Source organism: Budorcas taxicolor, chromosome 22, assembly GCF_023091745.1.
Source record: "Budorcas taxicolor isolate Tak-1 chromosome 22, Takin1.1, whole genome shotgun sequence".
NCBI classification, from domain to species: Eukaryota; Metazoa; Chordata; class Mammalia; order Artiodactyla; family Bovidae; genus Budorcas; species Budorcas taxicolor.
In genome coordinates, this window is record NC_068931.1 from 23,474,167 (window position 1) to 23,501,215 (window position 27,049).

General features: G+C 39.4%; 1 protein-coding gene across 1 annotated transcript in view; it reads left to right on the forward strand.

Moving 5' to 3' along the window:
- Positions 1-22,218: 22,218 nt before the first annotated feature.
- NOL4 (nucleolar protein 4) overlaps positions 22,219-27,049 on the forward strand; it is a 467,403-nt gene continuing 462,572 nt past the window's right edge. The window contains exon 1 of the mRNA XM_052660447.1: positions 22,219-22,485. Within this exon, the coding sequence (XP_052516407.1) occupies positions 22,219-22,485 (267 nt within the window). The remainder of the gene's footprint in view (positions 22,486-27,049) is intronic.

The window sequence follows — 27,049 nt, forward strand, 5'->3', positions numbered from 1 at the left end:
CTCCTATTAAGAGCTAAGAATGAAATCCATATATTATAATTTAAATAATATAAAACAAAGTTCTTAAGCAAAAATAACTTAAAAATTAATTTTGAAAATGAAAGTGTTATTCGCTCAGTCGTGTCCAACTCTTTGTGACCTTATGGACTGTGGCCTGCCAGACTCCTCCGTCCATGTAATTCTTCAGGCAAGAATACCAGAGTGGTTTGCCATGCCCTTTTCTAGTGGAATCTTCCCAACCCAGGGAACTGAACCTGGGTCTCCTACGTTACCAGCAGATAGTTTACCAGCTGAGCCCCTACAAAACTAGCTGCTGGTCTGATTTTCTCAGGAGTTTTAAAAAGAGTCCATTATTTGGGAAATTTTAGGGCAGCATTTCAAATTCAATATTTATTTTTATTAAGAATTTAGGAGCAAGAGATGGTTGAAGTAGTATCACAAATCAGCAATTCTAGAATCAGAATAGCTGTGGGACATTAGATAAGCACTCATTTCAGTATCCTCGTTTCTTAGAAACAGAAAAAAATAGTACCAATATTCCTTCCATATTACTTTACTGTTCAACTTGGCTATGACTTACCCTTCCATTCAACATTAGAACCCTTGAGTTATCCTTGGTTAATGCATATCTAAATACTGTCCCTGTGGCTTGAGCAGCTTCCATGTTATTCTCTGCTTTTTCTGTTACACATCTTCTGTCCACCAGTACTAAAGATAAAGCTCTCTAAGGCCCAAACCATTTGTTTTTTCTAATAGCAATACTATTCCTAAAACGTTCATCCTGTTGTCACAGATGAGCACTGAGTAGGCTTGTATGTTTGGGTTAATGCTTTCTTATAACAAGTACCACTAGATTTTCCAAAGTCAGGCTATGTGTATTCCATAGGGCCACCTCTCACTTTATTTTCATGGGCCTGTTTTGAACTTCAGTGCGTTAGTTAAGGTATGAATGCTTTATACTGTCACCTAGTGGTGATTGCTTGTTCACCAACAGCTTACTTATGGCAGAACCGCTGTTGTTATACAACAGATTGTATAATTGTTTGAAAATTCTGGTCAACCAATTTTTGTTGAGTTGCTAGTAGACATCAGATTCTTTTCCAGGAATTCTTTTTCTTTTACAGTAGAAAAAGAAAATAAAAAACCAAAAAATAAAATCACTGTTCTGGTGGGGCTTATATGCTATTATAATTTGTTCTTTTTTTCTAAATAAAAATGAGGGATAAAATACAAAAAACTTTAAAAATATTTAATAATATGAGAAGTGTAGGATATGTATTTATAGTTAAACAGGTGCTAAAGGTGGAAATTTTATTTTTTGAAATATAATTGATTTATAACTATTAATTTTGCTGTTAAGCAAAGTAATGCAGTTTTACATATATACATATATATATATTAATTTTATATTCTTTTCTATTATGGTTTATCCCAGGATGTTGAATATAGCTCCCTGTGCTAAACAGTAGGAATTTGCTGTTTATGAAAAAAGGAAAATTTTATAACTGGATTGATTCTTATTGAGCTGAAGATATTCAACTGTCTTAAACAGAGATACAAAGTTTTGAAAATATGTAACTGCCTAGGTGTAAACATTAAGGCCTTTACAGTATGTTCTTCTAAAATGTACTGAACACAAATACTCTAGACTGTAATTTATTTTCCACAGAGGTCTATGTTAGTAATTCTGAAATTATTTTCTGTGTATTCTGGGACTGAGAAATAAGTATATGATGAATAATGAAAGTCAAATTCCTTTTTTTTTTCCACACAGAAAGTAGTTGCAAATTAGGAAGAGGGTATGGTTAAAACAAACCATGTAGTGTTAGGTTGGAAGTAGGGGAATCACTATGAAGTATGATTTGATATTTATTAAATAGACTGATAGAGAAATAGACTAGATGCATTTAAGTGTGTATACTCTCTCCTTTGCGAATACCTGGAAGCAAAGATAACTTAGTAGCAATGAACACAACTCATACCCAGATTTTAGTTTCTAAATATCATTCTTTAATGAACTCATGCTCTTTGGACAAATACTGATTCCAGGTTGGGATAGGGAAAGTATAAAATGAGCCTGGAATAATATGTATGTAGTGCTCTTGCCTGGAAAATCCCATGGACGGAGGAGCCTGGTGGGCTGCAGTCCATGGGGTTGCTGAGAGTCGGACACGACTGAGCCACTTCCCTTTCGCTTTTCACTTTCATACATTGGAGAAGGAGATGGCAACCCACTCCAGTGTTCTTGCCTGGAGAATCCCAGGGACGGGGGAGCCTAGTCGGCTGCTGTCTATGGGGTCGCACAGATTCGGACACGACTGAAGCGACTTAGCAGCACCAGCAGTGTATGCAAGTGCCCAAAAGATAATCACACGTTGAAAGGATACTGGAGCCAGCTTGTAGTTCCTAGTGCTGCATCTGGTCAATTTGAGCAATGAATGAAATGGTGATGGAGTATACTCCATAGAGCAAATTTTATGAGCTTATACTGGCATGAATGTATTATTGAATACAAAAAGGAAAGGAGGTAAGGGATAGCCCTTCATTATAGTAGAACTCCAGTTAATAAAGAAAAATGATGGAATTTTTTTAAAAACACCATTTGGTGACTATCACAGTAATAATTGTTCCAGGCAAGAATCATCAGTGGGTCTTAAAATTAATGGGAAAAGTATGAGAAACAAAGTATTTTTCATAAGTATTTTATTTCATAATATTTTCAAAGTATTTTCCTCATACAATACTTATTAATTATATTAATATATTAATATAATAATGATAAAGGTAAAAATAGTAACTTTACATGAATAAACCTGGTAAGCATCAGCTTAACCAACTGATCGAAGACAACAGCACCAGTAACAACATATTGATACAAAGCACTGAGAAGGGCATAGTATTATTTTTAATAGTATTCTTATCAGAAATGAATAGCTTGGATTTATACACAAGAAAATATGAGACAAACATAAATTGAAGGATATATACAAAACAACTGACTGACCTACATGCTTCAAGAACTGCCCTGGTGGCGTCAGTGGTAAAGAACCCATCTGCCAAATTCAGGAGATGTAAGAGACGTGAATTTGATCCATGGTTTGCAATGCCCTGGAGGAGGGCATGGCAACCCACTCCAGTTTTCTTGTCTGGAGAATCCAATGGACAGAGGAGCCAGCAGGGTATGGTCCATAGGGTCTCAAAGAGTCAGACACTACTGAAATGATTTAGCATAGCACATGCTTCAAAAGTTTCAAGGTCTTGAAAAACAAAGAAACAAACAACAGTCCAAAGTCAGAGGAGATTAAGACATGGCAACTAAATGCAATGTATAATCTTAGTTAGAGCTTGGATTTATAAAAGGCTCTAATGGGACAACTGGTGAAATCTGAGTAAGGTTTCCTGATTATTTAAAAATGTTTTCAATTTCCCAGATATGATCATTGTTAAGTGTTTACTGTTGGAGTAGCTGGATGAAGGGTATATTGAGATTCCTTTTACTGTTTTGCAAGTATGAAATTATTTCATCATGAAAAGCTTAATATTAAAATATTTTAATTTAAAAAAGTGGAACCTTTTCTTCCAACCACAATAAGAACTAAAATTTGTAAATTTGCCATCTATTTTCATACATTCAAACCTTGTATGATTTTAGGAACTCGTTTTGCAACTGTTTGAGATAATCTCTAAAGTAATCGAATCACATTAACAGTGACTAATTGAGTAACTTTTTTTTACAACAGGTATAAAACTAAACAGACAATTTAATTAGAAAATTATAACTATACTCCATTTACAGTTGCAATCACAGTGTAGTGTTGATCAGTGATTTTTCACATCTGAGATAGCACCAGAAATATCTTGAAGTGAAGTGACGTGACGTTGCTCAGTCATGTCCGACTCTTTGCGACCCCATGGACTGTAGCCTATCATGCTCCTCTCTCCATGGGATTCTCCAGGCAAGAGTACTGGAGTGGGTTGCCGTTTTCCTTCTCCAGGGGATCTTCCCAAACTTGAGGGCTTGTTAAAATGAGTCTTAGGCTCTACCCTCTTGAGTTTCTGAGCCAGTAGGTCTGAGTGGAGTTTAAGGATTTATATTTCTAATAATTTTCCAGGTGAGGCTGACACTACTATTCCCAGGATCACACTTCAGTAAACTGGTCTAGATAATAATTTAAAATTGTACGATTAATGTATCATTACATAGCCATTATTTCTAGTGTATATGGTTAAATATTGTTGTTTTCAGTTGCTCAGTTGTGTCTGACTGTTTGCAACCTTAGGGACTGCAGCATGCCAGGCTTCCCTGTCCTTCACTATTTCCTGGAGTTTGCTCAAACTCATGTCCATTGAATCGGCAATACTATCTAACCATCTTCTCCTCTGTAGTCCCCTTTTCCCTTTGCCCTGGATCTTTCCATCACCAGGGTCTTTTCCAATGAGTCAGTTACTCGCATCAGGTGGCCAAAGTACTGGAGCTTCAGCTTCAACATCAGTACTTCCAGTGAGTATTCAGGGTTGATTGCACTTAGGATTGACTGGTTTGATCTCCTTGCAGTCCAGGGACTCCCAAGAGTCTTCTCCAGTACCACAGTTTGAAAGCATCAGTTCTTCAGCACTCATCCTTCTTTAGTGTCTACCTCTCACATCCATGCATGACTCCTGGAAAAACCATAGCTTTGACTATAGGGACCTTTGTTGGCAAAGTGATTGCTTCTGCTTTCTAATATGCTGTCTAGGTTTGTCATAGCTTTCCTTTCAAGGAGAAAGCATTTTTAAATTTCATGGGGGCAGTCACCATCCACAGTGATTTTGGAGGCCAAGAAAATAAAATCTGTCACTGCTTCCAGTTGTTCGCCTTCTATTTGCCATGAAGGCACTGAATGCCATAATCTTAGTTTTTTGAATGCTGAGTTTCAACCAGCTTCTTCACTCTCCTCTTTCACCCTCATCAAGGAGCTCTTTAGTTCCTCTTCACTTTCTGCCTTTAGAGTGGTATCATCTGTATATCTGAGGTTATTGATATTTCTCCTGGCAATCTTGATTCCATCTTGTGATTCATCCAGCCTGGCATTTCACATGATGTATTCTGCCTAGAAGTTAACTTAGCAGGGTGACAATATACAGCCTTGTCATACTCCTTTCCGAATTTTGAACCAGTCAGTTGTTCTATGTCTGGTTCTAACTGTTGCTTCTTGACTTGCATATAGGTTTCTCAGGAGACAGTAAGGTGGTCTTGTAGTCCCATATCTTTAAGAATTTTCCACAGTTTTTTGTGATCCATACAGTCAAAAGCTTTATTTAGCATGGTCAATAAGCAGAAATAGATGTTTGTCGTTCCCTTGCTTTCTCTATTTTCCAATGAATGTTGGCAATTTGATCTCTGGTGGTTCTGCCTTTTCTAAACCCAGCTTGTTTATTCAAACCATCCCCACTCCAAACACCAGGAAGCCACTGATTGTATTACTGTCTCCATAGTTTTGCCTGTTCTAGAATATCGTATAATCAGGAAGAGACAGTGTACAATCTTTCCAGACTGACTTTCTCTAAGCAATGTGGGAATATATTTAGTATTTTTCTGTCTTTTTATTTATTTCTCTTTATTTCTGAGCAATATTCCATTCTGTGAATGTTCATTTATAAAATGATAATTCATCTATTTTATTTCTCAACAGGTTTTCATTACACAGATGTACTATGGTCTGTTAATCCAATATCTATTGAAGTCTTCTTGGTTGCCTCCTGTTTAGGGGTGATAAAGCTGACTTAGACATTCACAAATAGTGTTTTGTGTGGGCACAGATTATAAAATTTGTTGGGTAGAAACTTAAAATTGCAATTGTTGGATTTTATGGCAAATCTATGTTTTGCTCTTTAAGAAAGTGCCAAACTGTCTTTAAAAGTATTGAATCATTTTGAAAACCCACCAGTAATGAATGAGAGTTCCTTGCTGGCATTTGGTGGTGTTAGATTTTTTTTTTCAATGTAGTCATTCTAATAAGTATGTAGTGAAATCTTACTGTTCCCATTTAAGATGCACTAATGAAAAGTTATGCTGAGCATCTTTTCATACATGTATTTGCCACAGGTTTGCCTTCTTGGGTGAGATACATGTTTAGATTTTTGGTCCATTTTGAAAATCAGATTGTTTTCTTATTGCTTTAAGAATTCTTTGTATACTTTGAATACAAGTCCTTCATCAGATATATGTTTTGCAAATATTTTCTTCAAACCGTGGCTTATCTTCCCATTCTCTTAGCAGTGTTTTTCACAGAAGTTTTAATTTCTAGTACAGTCCAAATTATTTTTTTTTCTTGATCTGTGCTTTTGGTCTTGTTTCTGAAAACTCACTACTCCACTGAAAAAAGATAGATTTTCTGTATTTTTCCTAAAAGTTTTATAGTTTTAGATATTACATAAAGTTCTATGATATTTTTGTGTTAATTTTTCTGTGATGTATTAACTCTGTTTCTAGGTTATTTTTTTCTCACATATGAATGTCCAATTATTCCAGCACCATTTGTTGAAAAGAAATCTTTTCTCCATTAAATGGTCTTTGCTCTATTGTCAGTCTATTTGCTTGGGTGCATTTCTGGTGGGTCTATTATGTTCTGTTGATCTATGTATTCTATTCTCTTGCCAATACCAGGGTCTTGATTACTGTGGCTTTATATTAAGTATTGAAATTAAGTCTTGTGTTTCCTACATCTTTGTTCTTTTTCTTTTGCCTTTCTATATATATTTTAAAATCAATTCATTCACTTCTACAAAATAACTCAGAATTTTATCTTTTTCTGCATATTTATCCTATGTATGTATACATACATATATATGTATACATATTAGATGTTTACCTCAGTATCTCACAGGTTTTTGGTACTATTATAAGTGGCATTTAAAAATTTCAAATTAGAACTGTTCATTGCTGCTTTATAGCCACAATTGGCTTTGTATATTGACCTTATATCGTGCAATTTTGCTGTAATTGGTCATTTGCTCCAGGAGTTTTGATGTATAGATTATTTATGGTTTTCTACAAAGACAACCAGGCCATCTGTGAAAAAAAAGCTTTATTTTTTACTTCCCAACTTGTATAGCTCATATCCTTTTCCTTTTTGAAAATTCTTATTGCATTAGGGAAGACTCATAGTACTTTATTGAATAGGAGTGCTAAGATAAGACATTCTTGCCTAATTCTACAACTTAGAATTCTCACCATTAAGTGTGATGTTAGCTTTAGGAAGGCTATAGATGTTCTTTATCAAGCTGAGAAAGTTCCCTTTAGGCCAAGTTAGCTGAGAGTTTTTATAATGAATGGGTGTTGGATTTTTGTCAAATGTTTTTCTGTGCCAATTGATATGGTGTCGTAAGAATATGTTCAGTCAGTTCAAGAGATATTAAGTTGATAGAATCAACGGTACTCTGTTTCTTTGACCTCCTGATGTGGATAACTATGATTGACTTCAAATGTTGAACCAACATTCTATGTCTAGAATAAATCCCACTTGGTCCGGGTGTATAGTTACTTTTTAATAGATCGTTGTGTCTGACTTGTAACATATAGCATTGTATTCATAATATTTACAACCAGGTTCATGAGATATACTGGTCCACAGTTTTTCTTCCCTGAGATGTCTTTATCTAGTTTTGGTATTAAGGTAGTGATGGCCTCATAGAACAAGTTTGGAACTATTTGCTCTGCTTCTAGTTTTTAGAAGAGACTGTAGAGTTGGGATTACTTCTCTTTAAATGATAGAATTCAGTAGAATTTACCAGTAAAACCATCGAGGCCTCATGCTTTCTTTTTTGGAAGGTTATTAAATATTGATTCAATTGCTCTAATAGATATATGTCTGTTTAGAGTCTCCATTTTCCTTGTGTGCGTTATCAAATGTATGGACCTAGGGTTGTTCATAGCATTTCCTTATAATTGTTTTAATGTCCATATGATACTAGGAATGCTTCTCTTTCATTTTTGAATTACATAGTTTGTGTCTTCTTTCTATTTTTCTTGGTAAGTCTGCTACAAGTATATTGTTTTTATTACATTTTCTAAAAAAGCAGATTTTGATTGTGTTGATTTTTCTGTTCTTTTTTAAAATGTCATTAGTTTCTACTCTACTGTGGCCTTTCCTCCTATTGTTTGGCTTAACTGACTCTTCCTTTTTCGTTTTCTAAGGTGAAGATAAACTACTCCGTTTCTATTTTTATTTTCTGAAATATGTATTTAATGTTATAGTTTCATTCTGTGCATTATTTTGCTGCATCCCATAAATTCTGATAAGATGCATTTTTATTTAGCTAAAAATGTATGATATTTTTCTCCCAAATGTTTTTTCTTTAACTCATGTGTTATGAATAAGTATTTCATTTAATCACCAACATTTGGGGATTTTTCTGGCTATATTTCTGTTGTTGATTTCTAATTTAACTCCGTATGGTCTGAAGATAGGCTTTGATAATTTCTCTTCTTATAAATTTGTAAATTTTATTGTTTGACCCAGAATGTGGTGTACTTTGATTACTGATCCATGTGAATTTGAGAAGAATGTGCTGTTTGACATGTGTATGTCACTTAGATCAAGGTGATTTATAATGCTGTTTAGGTCGTCTATATCTTCACTGATTTTATGCCCACTTTATCTGAATACTAGCAGTGAGATATTGAAGTCTTAGCTGTAGCAGTGGATTTATTTATCCTTTCAATCTTATCAGTTTTTTGTATGACATATTTTGATACTAGGTGCATGCATATTAAGCATTGTTGTATGTAATCAGAGAATTTATCACTTTATCATAATATATGCATCTCTTTATCCCTGATGATTGTTATCATTCCAAAGTCTGCTGTTTGAATTTAGTATATATCAGCTTTTTCCCCCCAATTATGTTAAGATGGTATATATTTCTCCATTCCTTTACTTTTCATCTACATGAATTATATTTAAGCTCAATCTTTTTTTATAACCATTTTAAAAATTGAGATATAGTTAGTTTACACTTATGTTTATATGTGTTGGTTTCAAGTGTACAGAATACTAATATTAAGTGATTCACTTTATATATGTATATATATAGATATATCTATATATACACGGAGATCAACCAGTCCATTCTGAAGGAGATCAGACCTGGGATTTCTTTGGAAGGAATGATGCTAAAGCTGAAGCTCCAGTAGTTTGGCCACCTTATGCGAAGAGTTGACTCATTGAAAAAGACTCTGATGCTGGGAGGGATTGGGGGCAGGAGGAGAAGGGGACGACCGAGGATGAGATGGCTGGATGGCATCACGGACTTGATAGACGTGAGTCTGAGTGAACTCCGGGAGTTGGTGATGGACAGGGAGGCCAGGCGTGCTATGATTCATACGGTCACAAAGAGTCAGACACGACTGAGCGACTGAACTAACTATATATACGTGTTGTGTATATATTTTTTCAGGTTCTTTTCCATTACAGGTTATTATAAGATATCAGATATACGTCCCTGTTTTATACAGGAGGTTGTCGTTATCTATTTTATATATAGTAATGTGTATATGTTCTTCCCAAATTCCTAATTTATCTTCCCCTGTCCCCCGCTATCCTCCCTGGTAAACATAAATTTGTTTTCTATGTCTGTATAAACTCAGTTGCTTGTAGACAACATACAGTTGGATCTTATTTTGTTATCCACTCTGACTTCTTTGTATTTTAACTGGCATATTTAGACCACTCACATTTAAAGTGATTAACACTGATATGATTGAATAAATATCTATCATGTATCTTTATTTGTCACATCTGTTGTTGTTTATTTCTCTGTCTTCTGTGGTTTTAATTAAGTGTTTTCTATGATTTCATTTTACTTCCTCTCCTAGCATATCAATTATACTTTAAGAACGTTGTTAGTGATTGGTCTTCACAGTTTGCATATTTATTGCTTTTTTAAAGTCAGCTTCTTAATTGAAGATTAACATTCATGGGGAAAAGTGTAATAATAATAGTATATTGTGTATAATACAATGTTTTCTCCCAAAGTGAACCACCTGTATAATCAGCACAGTTTAGGAAAAAATATCTTACTACCATTTAAGAAACCCTCTTAGTGTCCTCTACCAGTCACTACAATCAAACCACTAACTTGACTTCTACCATAGATTAGTTTTGTCTGTTTTTGAATACAATCTTTGGGAATTTACTTTTGTTCTTGTTCCTTATGCTGGCTTTTACAGATGATAGGTATTTTCTTGTTTTTGAACATTTCAAGTTGTATGCTCATATTTGGTTGCTTTTAATCTAAGACAAACCTTATTAAGTGGTGGATGTTTTCCTCTACAGAAAATTTATATTCACTTTTACTATGAGCTGGGAGGCCAGGCCAACTTCCAAACTATTTTGTCACCCTTCTAGTGTGTCTGGCTTCACCCAGGGCTTTTAGAAACAGCTCTGGCACTATGATCCGGATCTAATGTTCAGTCTTTCTACCATGACGTTGATATCAATATTGCTCATAAGATCATCGAGCCCCTTGGGTGTGTGGTCTGCTCACTGATCAGTTTTCAATGGACATTTTTGTGGGAGGGGAGAGCAAGTACACCCTGTGAACCGAGTCATGCAATCAGAGCTGCTCGTTAGGTGTCCTTGAGTTTTCTTGAAAAAGGGCTCTTACTTTCTAGACAGCCACAGCACTAGAAGCAGAAATCCACATTAATTTTATTCATAAAATGTATACATCAATACTATATCTTTACCTTGATGAGGACTAGTAACAATGTGAGCCAATATCATATCTATATTTTTCTTAATTAACTGATTGATACTTTAAAATGACAGTTTTTCCTCTGTTTCAGAAAATAATAGTCTATAAATATTCTGAAACAAGTTTTTAAAGTATGAGGCATGAAATCACTTCATTTTACTTAAGATTAGTCAATTTAATACTCCCTCAAAATGATATGCTCAGATGATTTTATTTGAATCAAAGAAATCTTGAGATTTCAAGGACTACTGCTGTTTCAAAATTTAGGTATATTTGTTTTTCTACAAGAAGACATCTGTGTATAAGTATACTCAGAAACATAGCTGTCTTAGTAAACCATTCTATACCCCTGACCCTCAAGAGGCTGCTCCACTTCCCTCTATGTGTGGGTTTTTGTCAATCATCACATCCAATTAGAAATTAATGGCCAAAATGACTTCAAGTTTTGATTGGCTCAAGCATCATTATTCTTAGTGAGGTTGTTCTTAATAAATTATGCTCTATAATATGTTCAGTTCAGTTCAGTTCAGTCACTCAGTCGTATCCGACTCTTTGCGACCCCATGAATTGCAGCACGCCAGGCCTCCCTGTCCATCACCAACTCCCAGAGTTCACCCAGACTCACGTCCATCGAGTCAGTGATGCCATCCAGCCATCTCATCCTCGGTCATCCCCTTCTCCTCCTGTCCCCAATCCCTCCCAGCATCAAAGTCTTTTCCAATGAGTCAACTCTTCGCATAAGGTGGCCAAAGTACTGGAGTTTCAGCTTTAGCATCATTCCTTCCAAAGAAATCCCAGGGCTGATCTCCTTCAGAATGGACTGGTTGGATCTCCTTGCAGTCCAAGGGACTCTCAAGAGTCTTCTCCAACACCACCGTTCAAAAGCATCAATTCTTCGGCACTCAGCCTTCTTTACAGTCCAACTCTCACATCCATACATGACCACTGGAAAAACCATAGCCTTGACTAGATGGACCTTTTTTGGCAAAGTAACTTCTCTGCTTTTGAATATGCTATCTAGGTTAGTCATAACTTTTCTTCCAAGGAGTAAGCGTCTTTTAATTTCATGGCTGCAATCACCATCTGCAGTGATTCTGGAGCCCAAAAAATAAAGTCTGACACTGTTTCTACTGTTTCCCCATCTATTTCCCATGAAGTGATAGGACCGGATGCCATGATCTTCGTTTTCAGAATGTTTAGCTTTAAGCCAACTTTTTCACTCTCTTCTTTCACTTTCATCAAGAGGCTTTTTAGTTCCTCTTCACTTTCTGCCATAAGGGTGGTGTCATCTGCATATCTGAGGTTATTGATATTTCTCCCGGCAGTCTTGATTCCAGCTTGTGTTTCTTCCAGTCCAGCGTTCCTCATGATGTACTCTGCATAGAAGTTAAATAAGCAGGGGGACAATATACAGCCTTGACGTACTCCTTTTCCTATTTGGAACCAGTCTGTTGTTCCATGTCCAGTTCTAACTGTTGCTTCCTGACCTGCATACAGGTTTCTCAAGAGGCAGGTCAGGTGGTCTGGTATTCCCATCTCTTTCAGAATTTTCCACAGTTTCTTGTGATCCACAGTCAAAAGCTTTGGCATAGTCAAGAAAGCAGAAATAGATGTTTTCCTGGAACTCTCTTGCTTTTTCCACGATCCAGCGGATGTTGGGTTAGGCAGTTGTATCTTATGCACACACATACGAAACTCTACCTTGAAGATTACCTCAATCTAAAATTTACAGTTCATTAAGATAAATGAAAGTGTTTCACTCTGTACTGGTGTTCTGCTTTTTTAAGCTATCAGTTTATTTAACTTATATACAGAGTACATCATGAGAAATGCTGGGCTGGAAGAAACACAAGCTGGAATCAAGATTGCCGGGAGAAATGTCAATAACCTCAGATATGCAGATGACACCACCTTTATGGCAGAAAGTGAAGAGGAACTCAAAAGCTTCTTGATGAAAGTGAAAGTGGACAGCGAAAAAGTCTTAAAGCTCAACATTCAGAAAACGAAGATCATGGCATCCAGTCCCATCACTTCATGGGAAACAGATGGGGAAACAGTGGAAACAGTGTCAGACTTTAGTTTTGGGGGCTCCAAAATCACTGCAGATGGTGATTGCAGCCATGAAATTAAAGACGCTTACTCCTTGGAAGAAAAGTTATGACTAACCTAGATAGCATATTCAAAAGCAGAGACATTACTTTGCCGACTAAAGTCCATCTAGTCAAGGCTATGGTTTTTCCTGTGGTCATTTATGGATGTGAGAGTTGGACTGTGAAGAAGGCTGAGCACTGAAGAATTGATGCTTTTGAACGGTGGTATTGGAGAAGACTCTTGAGAGTCGCTTGGACTGCAAGGAGATCCAACTAGTCCATTCGGAAGGAGATCAGCCCTGGGATTTCTTTGGAAGGAATGATGCTAAAGCTGAAACTCCAGTCCTTTGGCCACCTCACGTGAAGAGTTGACTCATTGGAAAAGACTCTGATGCTGGGAGGGATTGGGGGCAGGAGGAGAAGGGGACGACAGAGGATGAGATGGCTGGATGGCATCACTGACTCGATGGATGTGAGTCTGAGTGAAATCTGGGAGTTGGTGATGGACAAGGAGGCCTGGCGTGCTGCGATTCTTGGGGTCACAAAGAGTCTGACATGACTGAGCAACTGAACTGAACTGAGAGAGTTTAAAATTGTCTAAGATGTATTTTTGCATATAAGATGAATACTTCATGACTTAAATGTTAACACTCATTTTCAAAACTCAATATAAAGTAAAAAAGAACTTAAATTTTTGGAGCTAAATGGTTATTCTGCTTTTGATCAAGAAGTTTAATTAAAGAATTTTCTAAAGACTTTGAAGACGTTCATTTTAGAAGCAAGAAGAGAAGTCTATAACTTATTGCTGCCTTACTTTTCAATACATGTTAGAATAGTCTCAGAAAAACTAGGGGTAGTTTTCTCTTCAACTTCTCTCCACCCCACAAAGGACAATATTTCAACATTGTTACAGATAACTTGTAGATTCTGATATTTGAACTCAGATGTCTTTCCTGCAAAGTCTATTTCTAGAGTCTGTGATTTCAGCCAAGAATTATATATCCATTCTTGTCACTTTTAACTTGCAAGTCAAACAAATATCTTATAATGATTAGTAATGTATTATAAATAAGATTTAAGCATTACATAATGGTGGTGAGATTTTAACTGGTTCATTCAACAGAAATTAGGATGAAAACTGGAAATAGGGAAAAGTGTAATGGGAGTTAGGAAGATGTGCATTGCCCCCTCTTCTCTGAAGAATTGTTATTTTCCATGACAAAAAAACTGTTCTAAAAATAAATAGAAATTCTATAATTGTGCTGTCCACTGAGTTGAAGATATGTAGATGACTGTTTTAAGACATATATTTTGGAAGAAAAGATAAGCCATATGGCTACTGGAAATAAAGCAATATTTGGGGCCAGAAAAAATGTATTTTCTTCTCTGTTACAAGGGACATGAACACCAGACTGTTAGCGTTGGACTTTATCATAGTTCTGACAGCTAGATGAAAATGTCAGGTGGATGAATGTTGAATGAATCCATATGTGACTGTTAAAATGCAGGAACTGGCTGTGCCATGGATTTGTTCATACAGAGATGATAAAGGTAGGAACCAAACAGAAATTCAGCAAAGCAACTAGATTTGTCAAATCTAATTTGTTCTTAGTTTTCACAAATTAAGTATACATGGAAATTAACTTCTGACCAGTGTATCATATTTAATGGTGATCACACCAAGCAAATATAAATATCAATCAATTCGGAGCCAAGCAACAAACATTTAATTTCTAATCTTTTTTCTTCTGATTAGAAAATGGAATAAGGATACTGATACCATAGCTTACAAAATTTGTTAAAAAAAAATTTTTTTTTTTGGTGTGTGTTACTAATGACAGCCCTAAAGATCAAGACAATATTTAAACTCTTTCAAAAACATTTCTTCTCTGAGCCAAAGTATAGCTACAGAATCCTGAAGATAGTGCTTCTCAAATTATTTGGAAGAAGAGTCAATATGGAAGTCAACTAATAAAATCAGCTTTGTGACACTTTTTATGTAGTCTCAAACTTCCCTATTGGCACAAGGGAAATACATCCCTGCTTTCACTTAGTTTACTGTTTCATTTTGAAAAGTTACCATGATGTATGATGATCAAATTGCTGATCAGTTTGAGTTGGCTACTTGCTTCCTTTACAAGTTCCTTTTCCTTGGGAGAGTTATTAATAGATGATTAAACATCTGAATGCATAATGATGTTTAGAACTTCTGGGTTTCAAAGTACCAAGGGACCCTCTATCATACTCTCTGGTCCAGCTAAAGGGCTCGGATTCTCTTACTAACTCAACTCAGTAGAGAAAGGCTCTATTCCATCTCTTCAATGGCTGATTTTCTCATAGGTCATATTCAAGGTGTAGATTCCTGTTTCAGCATCCCTCCAGATTCTGATCTAAACTAGAATAGGTCAAACCAAAATTTTCAGTCTTTCTTTTAAATTTTTATTTATTTTGAAGTCAAATGTTATTTATTCTTTACTTTTTAAACAATTTAATTCAATTTTTATTGAATGAAATATTCTTCAAATTCTTTAGTGCTTTACAGCTTTCAGAAGTTTCACACACATGATTTCATATAATCCCACAATAATGCTTTTTGCCCCTTTTCCTATATTGCTCCTCCTCTTTCTGTTCCCACTGGCAACCACCAGTTTGTATCTGTGAGTCTACTTCTTTTTTGTTTTATTCATGAGTTTGTTGTATTTTTTAGATTGTGCATATAAGTGATGTCCTACAGTATGTGTCTTTCCTTTTTAAAATACAAATTATTTTAAGGCCAGGTAAATTTTGGGACTTACTAGGAATTTAGGTCCAGCCAAGGATTGATTCAAATGGCTTGGCTATTTTTCTCAGACTTTCCCATAGTCACTGTTGTATCAAAAGGAGCTAACTTGTGCTGTTCAGCACACCCCATTCCATTTCCGTCCTAGGGTATCAGTGAATACAAAATCAGCATCAAAACATACAGCCTTTCCCTTTTGGGGCTGGGGGCGTGGGGACAGAGGAATGTGGATAGAGGTGATGCCATTCATTCCCATGGCTTTAAATTTTCTGTATGTATATCTTCAGCCCAGACTTTTCTCTGTCGTTCAAGCTTCTATATTCAAATTCCTACATGAACCACTCTTTCCATATTTCAAATTTAACTTTTCTGAAATTAAATTTTTCTTCCTGCCTCTCCACCCCAACCTACTTCTGCTCCTACCTCAGCCTCCAACTCCCAATCTGTTCCTCCCTCAAATGCCCCTCTCTAAGTCAGTGGCCTCACTAGCCATACTACTAAAGCCAGAAGCCATCTGGTCATCCTCGACTCAATCTTTTCCCTCACTGGCCACATGCAATCCATCAGCAAGCCTTCTGCTATGTTTAAAACATACCTTTAATCATCACTTCCGTCTACTGTGACCATTACCTTTCTCATCCATCCCCTGAATACTTCACCTAAACTACTACAACTACTGTAAGCTTCTTAATTAGTCTTGCTTCCGTGCATGCCTCCTCCTAATCCTTTCAAAGTGGCTAGTGAAACTTCTAAAAGTGCATCTTATGACATTTAATTCTGCTTTAAATGTACTTGATTGATTTCCCATCGGGCCAATAATGAATCGCAAACTCCTTATCATGGTGAACAGTGCCCTACAGGATATGGCAGCAGAAGACAATGAGATGTCATAGCCTACTTCTCTACTTCAAGCTCAACAAGTTTCCGTTACACTGGTCTTTTTCTTTTTTTCGGCTGCACTATGTCTTGTGGCATGCCAGCATGGACTTCTCTAGTTGTGGTGCACCAGTTTAGTTGCCCTACAGCATGTGGGATCTTAGTTCCTTGACCAGGGACTGAACTCTTGTCCCCTGTATTAGCGGTTAGATTCTTATCCACTGGACTACCAGGAAAGTCTCACATTGATCTTCTTTCTAATCCTTAAACATGCCAAGAACTCTTGCCTTTGTGCTGTCTATTGTTCCCCTTCTTAGGTGTTGATGTGATTGACTTCTTTGCCTCCTTCAGGTGTCATGATAAATGTTACCTACTCGGAGAGATCTTCCCTGAGTCTCCAGTTCCCGCCACTGTTCCATTGTTTTCTATCATGGTTCCATCCCCCACCCTCCACCTCTTCTAGCACTCACTTATTAGCACTCAAGTGCTAATTATTTATTTATTTGCTCATTATCTGTTTTCCTTAGGCAATTTTAAGTTCCATTTGATGAGGGCCATACGTATACATCAGTTTTGTGGACTACCTTAACCTTAGAGCCTACCAGAGAGATTGTGAAAGTCATTCAGTCTTGTCCAACTCTTTGCAAGCCCGTGGACTATAGCCTGCCAGGCTCCTCTGTCAGTGGAACTCTCCAGGCCAGAATACTGGAGTGGGTAGCCATTCCCTTCTCTAGGGGATCTTCCCAACTCAGGGATCAAACCAGGTCTTCCACCTTGTAGGTGGATTCTTTACCATCTGAACCACCAGGGAAGCCAGAGAGATTAGCACCAGTAAATGTTTATTGAATGAAAGTATAATTATATAGATGGATGAAGGAAGGATTGTTTAGTCTTTGAATCCTTATTTTATGATTATAGATTACCTGTTTGTACTATAACATTTTGCTGATGAATAAGTAGTCCTGCATGACTATTTGTGATGGATAATAAAATGCAAGATTTTCCAGAATTTTTTTAAACATCATACACAAACTGACCCTGATGTTGAAAGAAATTTTACTTTCATAATGTTGATTTCTGTTTCAAAATTTGCATTATCCTTCATTACAATATAATTTTCTGATATAACACTTTCTGACTTCCTCTCCCTATAAATAGCATGGAGAACCCTAGGTCACGGGCTGAGGAATTGGTGTTCAGATATGGGGGGTGAAGAGTCACTTTTTGGAGAGAGATGTTCTGCACAGAAGCAATTCTGAAGAAAGTGTCTTGGGGGGAATGCCAATTAAACTTCAAGCAGCCTGTTCAATGAATAATTTAGCTGAAGGAACTGGAAAGAACTTCTGGAGACGTTAAAAGTAGAGGAGAGAAATGTATCCAGAGTGAGTTACTGAAGCAGATTTTAGATTTTTCAAGTGTTTATGCTCTTGGGTAGAAAAGATATGTAAAAGATGTTGACTGAGCCTGCTAGTTAATAATGAGTACAGATACAGAACAGAGCACACTGGAGACCAGAGAATCCACAGAGCTTGGAGAAATGTGGCCCTCAAAGTCCAAGGACTCTCAATTCCTTTAGTCTAATGTGAATACTCGCTTGTTTACCTCTTCCTTCTAAAAAGAATGTCTTATATGATATCTTTCAATTGTGTAAGTTTTTTTCATTTTGCTTATATACCAAATCTAGTTAATGTAACTAGGGGTTAGACATATTTGTTTATATTCTAAGTCTCAAATTTGTAATTTCCATACGTTGGAGTGTCAAGTATAATGATAAATAGAATGAACATGTGTATGTGGTCAGGCCCTGCGATTTCCTTAACTGGGGCCCAACTTGATCCAAACAACCTCCAGCAAAAGGTAACGGGAATGGCCAAGGATTATGCCTGCCAACTTCTTCCTTCCTTCTCTTCCTCTCATTTTCCTTATTTTATTAACTAGCTCAGCATATATTTATTAAGCACTTACTGTGTGCACTGGGGCTTCTCAGGTGACTGCATGTGAGGTTTCTCAGGTCACTGAAGCTAAGTCACTTCAGTCGTATTTTACTCTTTGCAACCATATGGACTGTTACCCTCCAGGCTCCTCTGTCCATAATATTCTCCAGGCAAGAATACTGGAGTGGGTTGCCATGCCCTCCTGCAGGGGATCGTCCCAACCCAGGGATCTAACTCCTGTCTCTTATGTCTTCTGCTTTGGTGGGTGGGTTTTTACCAGTAGTGCCCCCAATTCAGTAGTAAAGAATCTGCCTACCAATGCAGGAGACGCAGGAGACACAGATTCGATCCCTGGATTAGGAAAATCTCCTGGAGGAGGAAATGGCAACCCGCTCCAACATTCTTGCCTGGGATATCCCATGGACAGAGGAGCCTGGACAGCTACAGTCCATGGGGTCACAAAGAGTCAGACACAACTGAGCAACTGAACACACACACATGTTCATTGTTCTGGAGTTACTTGGAAAAAAAGAACATCTGAACTCTCTAGAGTCTTCAATCAAGACTGTTACTTGCTGAGCCACATCCCACTCTTCTGCAACCCCAGGGTCTGTAGCCCACCAGGCTCCTCTATTCATATAGTACAAGAGGAGTGCAAGTTCTTATGATCTAAAACACTTCCAAACTATAGGTGCCAGTCATCCTTTGCTGGATCATAAAATAAATTTATTGAGTTAGGAAAATTTTTTTTTACCAAATTTAAAAAATAGAAAAATGGCAAATAGTGTATCTTACATGTAATAAAAAATACTTCATAAAATTTTTGGAGGAGAGATGTATACATACATTCTATTCTAAATTAAAGTGCATGTTTTACTATGAGACAAGGTTAAAAAAAAGTTTGAAAGACACTACCCAGAGTTTAGAGGCAGGTGACTTGAGTAAGTCAAAGAAGGAAGTCTTTCTGGTTCTGAAAGTACTTGAATGAGGCTTAGAGGAGTTGGGATGTCTTTTCAAATAAAAGAGCTACGAAAAGAATTATAAAATTGTGAATTAAGCTATATCCATAAGTGAAAGTAAACTCTATAGAACCAGCTTAATCTTGAATGAATGACCACTGTATGACCAGCTATACTTCCAGAATCTCCTAGGAAACCTATGACCAATATACCAGAAAACCTACATCTCTCCACTTGGAATCTCTCTCTTGTCTCTGATCTCACCAGGGAAACTTTGAATTGTTTTTGTAAGTTATACTCCATTTAGAAGAGTGACTGGAAATATTCTCTGTTCAATTGTTCATCCCAAATGTTATGTACTTCAGATATTGTAAATATTTTTTACAATGTGAAAAGCCTAAAGATAAGTTCCCAATTCAGTAAACTGAAAGTGATCCTCTCCTGATATTAAATCCACGTGTGAGTTCTACTGGCCTGTGGCTCCTCTGAGCTCTACGGGACTAATATTTATTGGGCAAACAAATTCAAAGACTCAGGACCACTGATATATGTTAGCATTATTTTTCGATTCAAAAGAAGGGAATAAAAAGAATAAAAGCAGTCAAGGTAGCCTCTAGAGAAGGGGAGCTGTTGTTGCAGGCATCTTGCAAGTTAATGTGAATTCACCCGGGACTCTAGAGCCACCCAGAGAGGGGAGAAAGGAGGAGACAGTGGCGGGGTTGGGGGGGGGGCGGGGGGTGGATGAAAACTCTTCCTTTGCAGCTGGCCCTCTCCCTCATTTGTTGCTCCAATAAGCAGTAATTAGGTCCTGAGCTAATGGTGTCAGCTGATTTGCTGTTTTTAGGCTAGACCCAGAGGAATCTCCATGGAAACCCTGCTGGAGTCGTCCCCCCACCTGGATGCTGAGTGCTCCTTTCCGCCACCTGGCTGCCGCCGGGCCCGCTGCTACCTCCTCCCGCCTCTAACCTGCAGCCTGCAACATGCGCACTGCCCCCGGGATCCCTAAATGGGACAATTCTGCCCGTGACGTCAGCTCCCAGCCGTCTCCACAGAAACTTTTGTCCCACTGGCCAATCAGAGAGCTTGGAAGGGGCCGGGGAAGGGGGGGGGGGGGGGCGGGAGGAGAGGGGAGTGGGAGGGGTGGGGGGTGAGGGGAGAGGCGAGAGGTTTAGTGTGTGGAGCTGCTCGCGCTCCGCCCGGGCTGTCAGTCCCGGCTGCAGCCACCGCCGCGAGACCTTCCCGGAGACGCGCGCACACACAGCGCACCCCCTGCACACCCTCGCTCCCCGGCTCACACACACGCGCACACTCAGCCTGGTGGAGCAGGAGCCACTGACCGTTCTGCAAGTGCCGGGACCAGCCGCGGCGCAGTGGGGACAAACATCCCGCGTTCCTCCCAGTCGGGGCTTTCGTCTTGGAGACGGCGACGAGGGGGCGAAGGTGGGCTAGGACACGGACCCGGCGCCGGGCACTGGTCGGGCCGCCTTGCTGGCAGAGCCGCCTCCCGGGACGGGCGCGGGCCTCCGCAGAGAGTAGAATAAAGAGGAGCGGCCGCGATCGCAGCGCGAGGAGGATGGGAACTCCCCTATTTCCAGCTCTGTAACAAACGGATGGAAATCCTGAATGGAGGAACCGCTGATCTCATTTGCTTGAGAAATCGTCCGGAGGAACTCGTATTTGGCTACTCTGAGCAGAGGAGGGGGTGTCCATGACGTGGCAGGGGGAAAATAGACATCCGAAACCTCCCGCGTGAACTGCAAACTGTAACCAAGCCAGGGGAAAATGACAGCTCGCTATATTCTAATTTCATGCAGAGGGTTTGAAGCATCTGTATCATAAACTTACTTCTATGCCTTGTACCCAATTCATTAGAGACCAGAGGAGTCCTGTCTGGGGGCCCCAACGTTATCTGGGAGAGCCGCCGCCAGCGGCCTGCCTTCGTTTACCCACTTCCCCCTGGAGCGGATATCTGTTCAGGGTACCACGGGCTATCCTAGAGAACTCCGGCCAAATCTCCGTGGATGCTTTGCTAATTCTGGGACTTAACTCCCGGAACCTACCTACGGGACTGGAATTTAGCCTAAATGCATCTGAAGAAATGACATTTTAAGCCGCTTTAAAAATACCTTAAGAAATTTCCTGTGTAGCAGGATTTGATGGGCTTAACAACATGACAGGTAAGAACTTTCTCTCTTTCTAGTCCCTGAACGCCCCACACAGAGAAGGCCGAAGCGGAACGGGACCCTGGAGGAAGGAGAGCCCGGGAACCCGGGTGCCCTTCGGGCTCTCAGGCGCCCGGCCGGGCAGCTGCTTTCGAGAGAGGCGCAGCCCTCGCTCCTGGACGGTGGTGGGGCCGGAGGCCGGGAAGCTTCGGGGGCGCGCGCGCGCGGGGAGGCGGCGCTGCGCTCCACCTGCCTGCTCCGGACGCAGCCCCGGGCGAGGCGTCGAGGGACCACCCCAAGTCAATATTGGGATTTTTAATAAACCAAGGAATGGGATTTTAATTATTCAAAACCCAGCTCCTCCGGGCCAGAGGATGGTCCTACTCCCACAATATTAGAGACCCATCACTAAGGAAGAGAACAGCGTCCGGAGACATCCGTCGCCAATTGCGAATGAAACCAGAGTTGGTAGCACAGGGCATTGATCGCTGGTGCCCAGCCGGACCCTCCTCCCCGTCGCCCCATCCCTCCCCCCTTCCCCCCGACCCGAGGCAGGCTCTGGCGGCGCCCGGGACCTCGCGTCCCCTACACCGTGGCGGGGGTCTGCATTTTTCATGAGCCCGGGGTGAACAGGTGCGAAGTGCGCTGGGAGCCTCCGGCCGGCTGCCGGGCGCGCGGAACATGGAGAGCGAGCGCGATGTGTACCGCCAGTTCCAGGACTGGTGCCTCCGGACTTACGGGGACTCAGGCAAGACCAAGACGGTGACCCGTAAAAAATACGAGCGGATCGTCCAGCTCCTCAACGGCTGCGAGTCGAGCTCCACGGACAACGCCAAATTTAAATTCTGGGTCAAATCGAAGGGTTTCCAGCTGGGCCAGCCGGACGAGGTCCGCGGGGGCGGCGGCGGCGGCGCCAAGCAAGTGCTCTACGTGCCGGTCAAGACCACGGTGAGTGACTCGCCTTCTTCTGTTATTTGTCTGCCGGAGCAGCCCGGCGGGGAGGTGGGGGTGGGGGGAGAAAGCGGGGAGCCGTGAGCCACCGTTGGCTCGTTTGCCCCCACCCTTCTCAACCCCCCTCCCCAAGTCGTCCCCACTCGCGTGAGCCAGGCGCGTTTCCCCCAACGTGGAGTCTTTGTGGTCCTGTATTTTAAAGCAGCAGCGCATCTCTCGAGCGCGCAGCCCTCCTCGTCTCCGGAGCTTCCATCCCCGGGTCGGGCGGCATCTCGCGTCCTCGGACTGGGCCATTGTCCCACGTCCTTCGCTGTGCGCCCGGCGCGTGTCCCGCCTTCGCCACCGCGCATAAAGGCCACGCTGAAACCCCAGCCGCACGTTCTGATAATAGATGATTCTGATCGATAGTCTGCGGAGTCTTTTTATTGGCACAAAGCCCGAACGTGGCGCTGGTCGTGGATGTGTGGGGTTCCCCCGACCCCCCCCCCCCGCCCCCCGCAACGGACACTATCGGGTTTTATTGTTAGTTAGACCGCCGCCTGGGAGACACCTGGCTGTCCGATCGCCTTAATCTCTCCTTGAGATCTTGCCCTGAAGATTTAGATGGTAGATAGGGTCCTGGAGATGCCTCCTCCTGCCCACCGCCCCCCACCGCTTCCTTCCTCACTTGCAGCTTTCACAAATAAAGCTGCAGCTACATGAAGAACAACAAAGAGTGATGGGTTTGGGCGCAATCAAGTGGTGTACGTTATTTGTTCCTTATTCTGGGATGGCTCTAGTCTCACGGCCGCGAAGCTGCAAGCCCAGGCGCTGGCGCTGAGAGCTCAGTGTATCTCAGCCTCCCCAGGCAGAAGCCTGTGAGGTCGGGGAGCGGCGGCAGCGTCAATTTCCGTTTTCAGGAGATGGGAACTGTGGGCTACAAGTAGGATTGCAGATCAGATCCATAAGACCTCTTTCTTCATCATGCTAGGTGGGTAGTCGTCCGGAGTAGGGGTGGGGGAGGGTTATCTGGCATTCGGTACATTTTTGCCTCGCTTTGGGGTTTCTTGAGCATTTGCTCGTTTTCCTCCATCTCTCACTGGCAACTGTTTCCCGTGCAGTATTTCTGGAGGATGCTAGAAAGGAGATGCCTTGAAAGCTATTCATCTATCTCAAACGGAGGTATATTAAATTGGAAATACATGCATGAAAGGTTTTTCAAAGGATTATATGGAAGACTTTTTGGAAAGCAGTTTACGGTTTCTTGAGATTAATTAGGGGTAGTTGTTTGAAGGAAGTATATTTCTTTTGAAATTTATATGGGAAAATGGACATGGGAATAAAGGTGAAACGGAAACACACATAAAAGTTCTGCTGGTTTTTTTTTTTTAATATGCATCGTTGTTGAAAGGTTTCTAGGAGGGCGAACTATAAACGCAGCCTTGGCCTTTCACATGTGGCATTGCTAAAGACAATGGTGAGATTGCTTTATTAATAATGAGCACTAGATGGGCATGGATGAACTTAGGTTTATCTACATCTGGATGAGCCAGAAGTCTGTCATAGAGAATGAGGGACTTTGATTCATTTATATTGGAAGTAACATTAAGAACCTGGTTTTAAAAAATAACTTAGTTAGACAAAGTAAATTAGAATTCAGAACATATGAATGTATTTTTCTTTGGGTGGTACTGAACTAATTGATGAATAAAATAATGATTTAAGATATTTATCTGAATATTGCTTAATAAGATTGTGTGTGTTTTATTTTGTAAATTGCTAGCTGGGAGTTTGTTTTTCATTTCTTAAAATATTTTACTTAGGTACCTCTGTTTATGTGTCAGATTGCTTCACTTGTGTATTTCTCCAATGAGTTTATACCTGCATGGATTTGGTTACATCTACTGTATGTATATACAGGTGTTCTTTTTTAAAACGTTAAATAAAAATTCTAACATAAATTGTATAGTGGTCATAAAGGCACTAAGATAAACATGGATGCCCGTAATTCAAACCAGCATTCACATTCTTGGGGACCACATTTTCATTGAAAAATTAATGCAGAGTTGTTAAGAAATTGCTGCTAAGAAATCTAATATAGATTAACAACTCCAGGATTAATAATAAAATAACATGTGTTTCTCTTTTCAGTAAAGATTCTATATAGTTAGGGGAGAAAATGTAATCCTTGAGGTGATGTTCTTGCATAATGGTTTCCTGTGTAGTATTTAAGAGCACTGATTTTCATTCACATTTGTTTTGAAATTTTGAAGAGGTTTTTAATTCATGAACTTTGCTATTGCTCTTTATGAAATTTTTATGCTGCTCCTGACATAGAATTATAGGCTCCTCCTTCTCTGAGAGACAGCCAATCATCATTTCATTGACTTAAAAAATAAATAAAAGATCCCTTTTATCATGTGTTTCCCCACATATCAGAGTATTTCTTACTTAAACCTGTGATGGTTTTTCTTTATGATAGCAGGGGTGCAGTCATCCGAAAGAAAAGTTTTTTTTTTTTTTTTTTTTGTCTTGCATCCAAAAGCATTTATAGGTTGAAAGAGTGTACTGTATTTGAATGGTATCTTCAAGTAGACTGAGAAGCATTCTAGGATTCTGAGGTTTGAAGGTTCATGGCTGGCTTTGCTTCACTGAGAGCAATTCATTCCTGGTGTTGCAGTTACCCATTGCTGCTGGTAATTAGGCATCATTACTACTGCGAAAAGGGAAAGAGAGAAGGGGAGAGGACAGGCTGGGGCTAATTAACTCCCTGTGTTTAATGAGAGAAAGGGAGACTGATAGCAACTGGGAGGTCAGACTAGAACAGAGCAGACACACCATGCAGGCTTAATTGAAACAGGGCTATCTTTTATTCTAAAAGAAGCTTGGTCCTACCTCTTGTTTTTCCAAAAGAGCAGATTTATTTATAGCTTCGCAAATACTTTCCCCCTGAAGCCTCAAGGTAACTGATGATAAAATCAAGCAAGTGACAACTGACTTAAAAATGTAGAATATTGGAGAAGATAAGCATGCCCTTTACTGTTTGTACTGGCCATGCCTAAAACTGAGGGGACATATCTGTCACTGTTTAGATTACTGTGTGGCTGAGCAGATACTGTTTGGTCACCAAGCAACAACATCCTGCGACTCAGCCATTTTAGGTCTGGAGTAAGACTGTGTGCGCACGTGTGTGCGTATACACACATACATGTGGTTTGCTGAGCATGGAATCTCAGTTCTTTTCCATAATACCACTGTTACTTTTCTATGTTCTTTCCTTAAAGGTGTCAGAAATTTAGAAGTATGAAATTATGGTAACTTCAAACAGTTCTAAAAATATACAGGATATGCTTGACATTGATTCAGAAGCAATGTTTAATCTGTGACCGTTTAAAATTAGCCTCACTATGGTTACTGTTTTACATCTTTGATAGTTCTAGCTTAGTTTGTTTTCAGAAGCTTTATATCCTGATTGACACTTTGTTTTCTGGCAACAATTAGTTAAAACATCACACTTTAAAATGTAACCACATTTTACTGCTTCATATTAGGAAAGGTAAACTTAGAAAAGAATCAGAAATTTCATTACATTTCATTAATAATATTATTCATGCATTATTGTTTATTTTATAAAAATCCATTGCATTCTGTAAGTCATTAGGAAATACCATAAACTCACATTTCTATTTGTCTTTCAGTCTTAACCAAACAAGGTAATGAATATTCAAAGTATAAAATCAAATAATATGAACAATGGTTTTCTTTCCTTGTATTTGTAGGAACAGACATTTCAGGCTTTTTTCTTTTTTAAAGCATTTACGTGTATTTTTTCCCTTTATTTAGTATTTTTTCCTGTTATTTATTCCACAAGGAAACATAAAGTTAATTTTTTATCCAGAAAAGAAAATATATTATCTCTAGTTATGTCATTTAAAAATGATAATTTATTCAGTTCTCAATCGGTAACCTCAGATTTCATATTTTCTCACTGTGTATACTACTAATTGATTATTGTACAGTGATTAGAATGAATATTCATGGACTGGTTCATAAGCAGTTACTGTTTTTTAGTTCTCTGATTGTAGTTTTGGTTATTTTTTTTAATACCACATCAGAGTGAATAAAATAATACATAAGGAGTCCGTGTACATTTCCACTTGGCCTAAGTCCGTGACTAAAGCTCACATCATATATGCTGGGCCTTGATCTGTAATTTGCTGTAGAATTTCTAGAAAACAAAGCTGAGGGATATGCCAGCTATGCATAATGATACTTTATATCTCTGACAGAGACAAGTCAAAACAGTAGTCACTGAGACAACCACATTTTGCTTATGTCTTAATACTTCCACAGTGGGAATTGTTATTGATGACTGATGCATTTTCCCCCTTCATTTAAATATTTTGAGACACACTATACCATATATCTTTGTGGGGGTTAAAGAGATCCCAAATATGTGTCTCAGCATTGTGGTTTATAAGCTGACTTCAGTGGCATTTAGAGTTGTTGGGAGGAATCAGTCATCCATGGCAAGTCCAAGTCCCTAGCACAGCACCTCCTTTGGGTTCTCAGGGAATAGTGG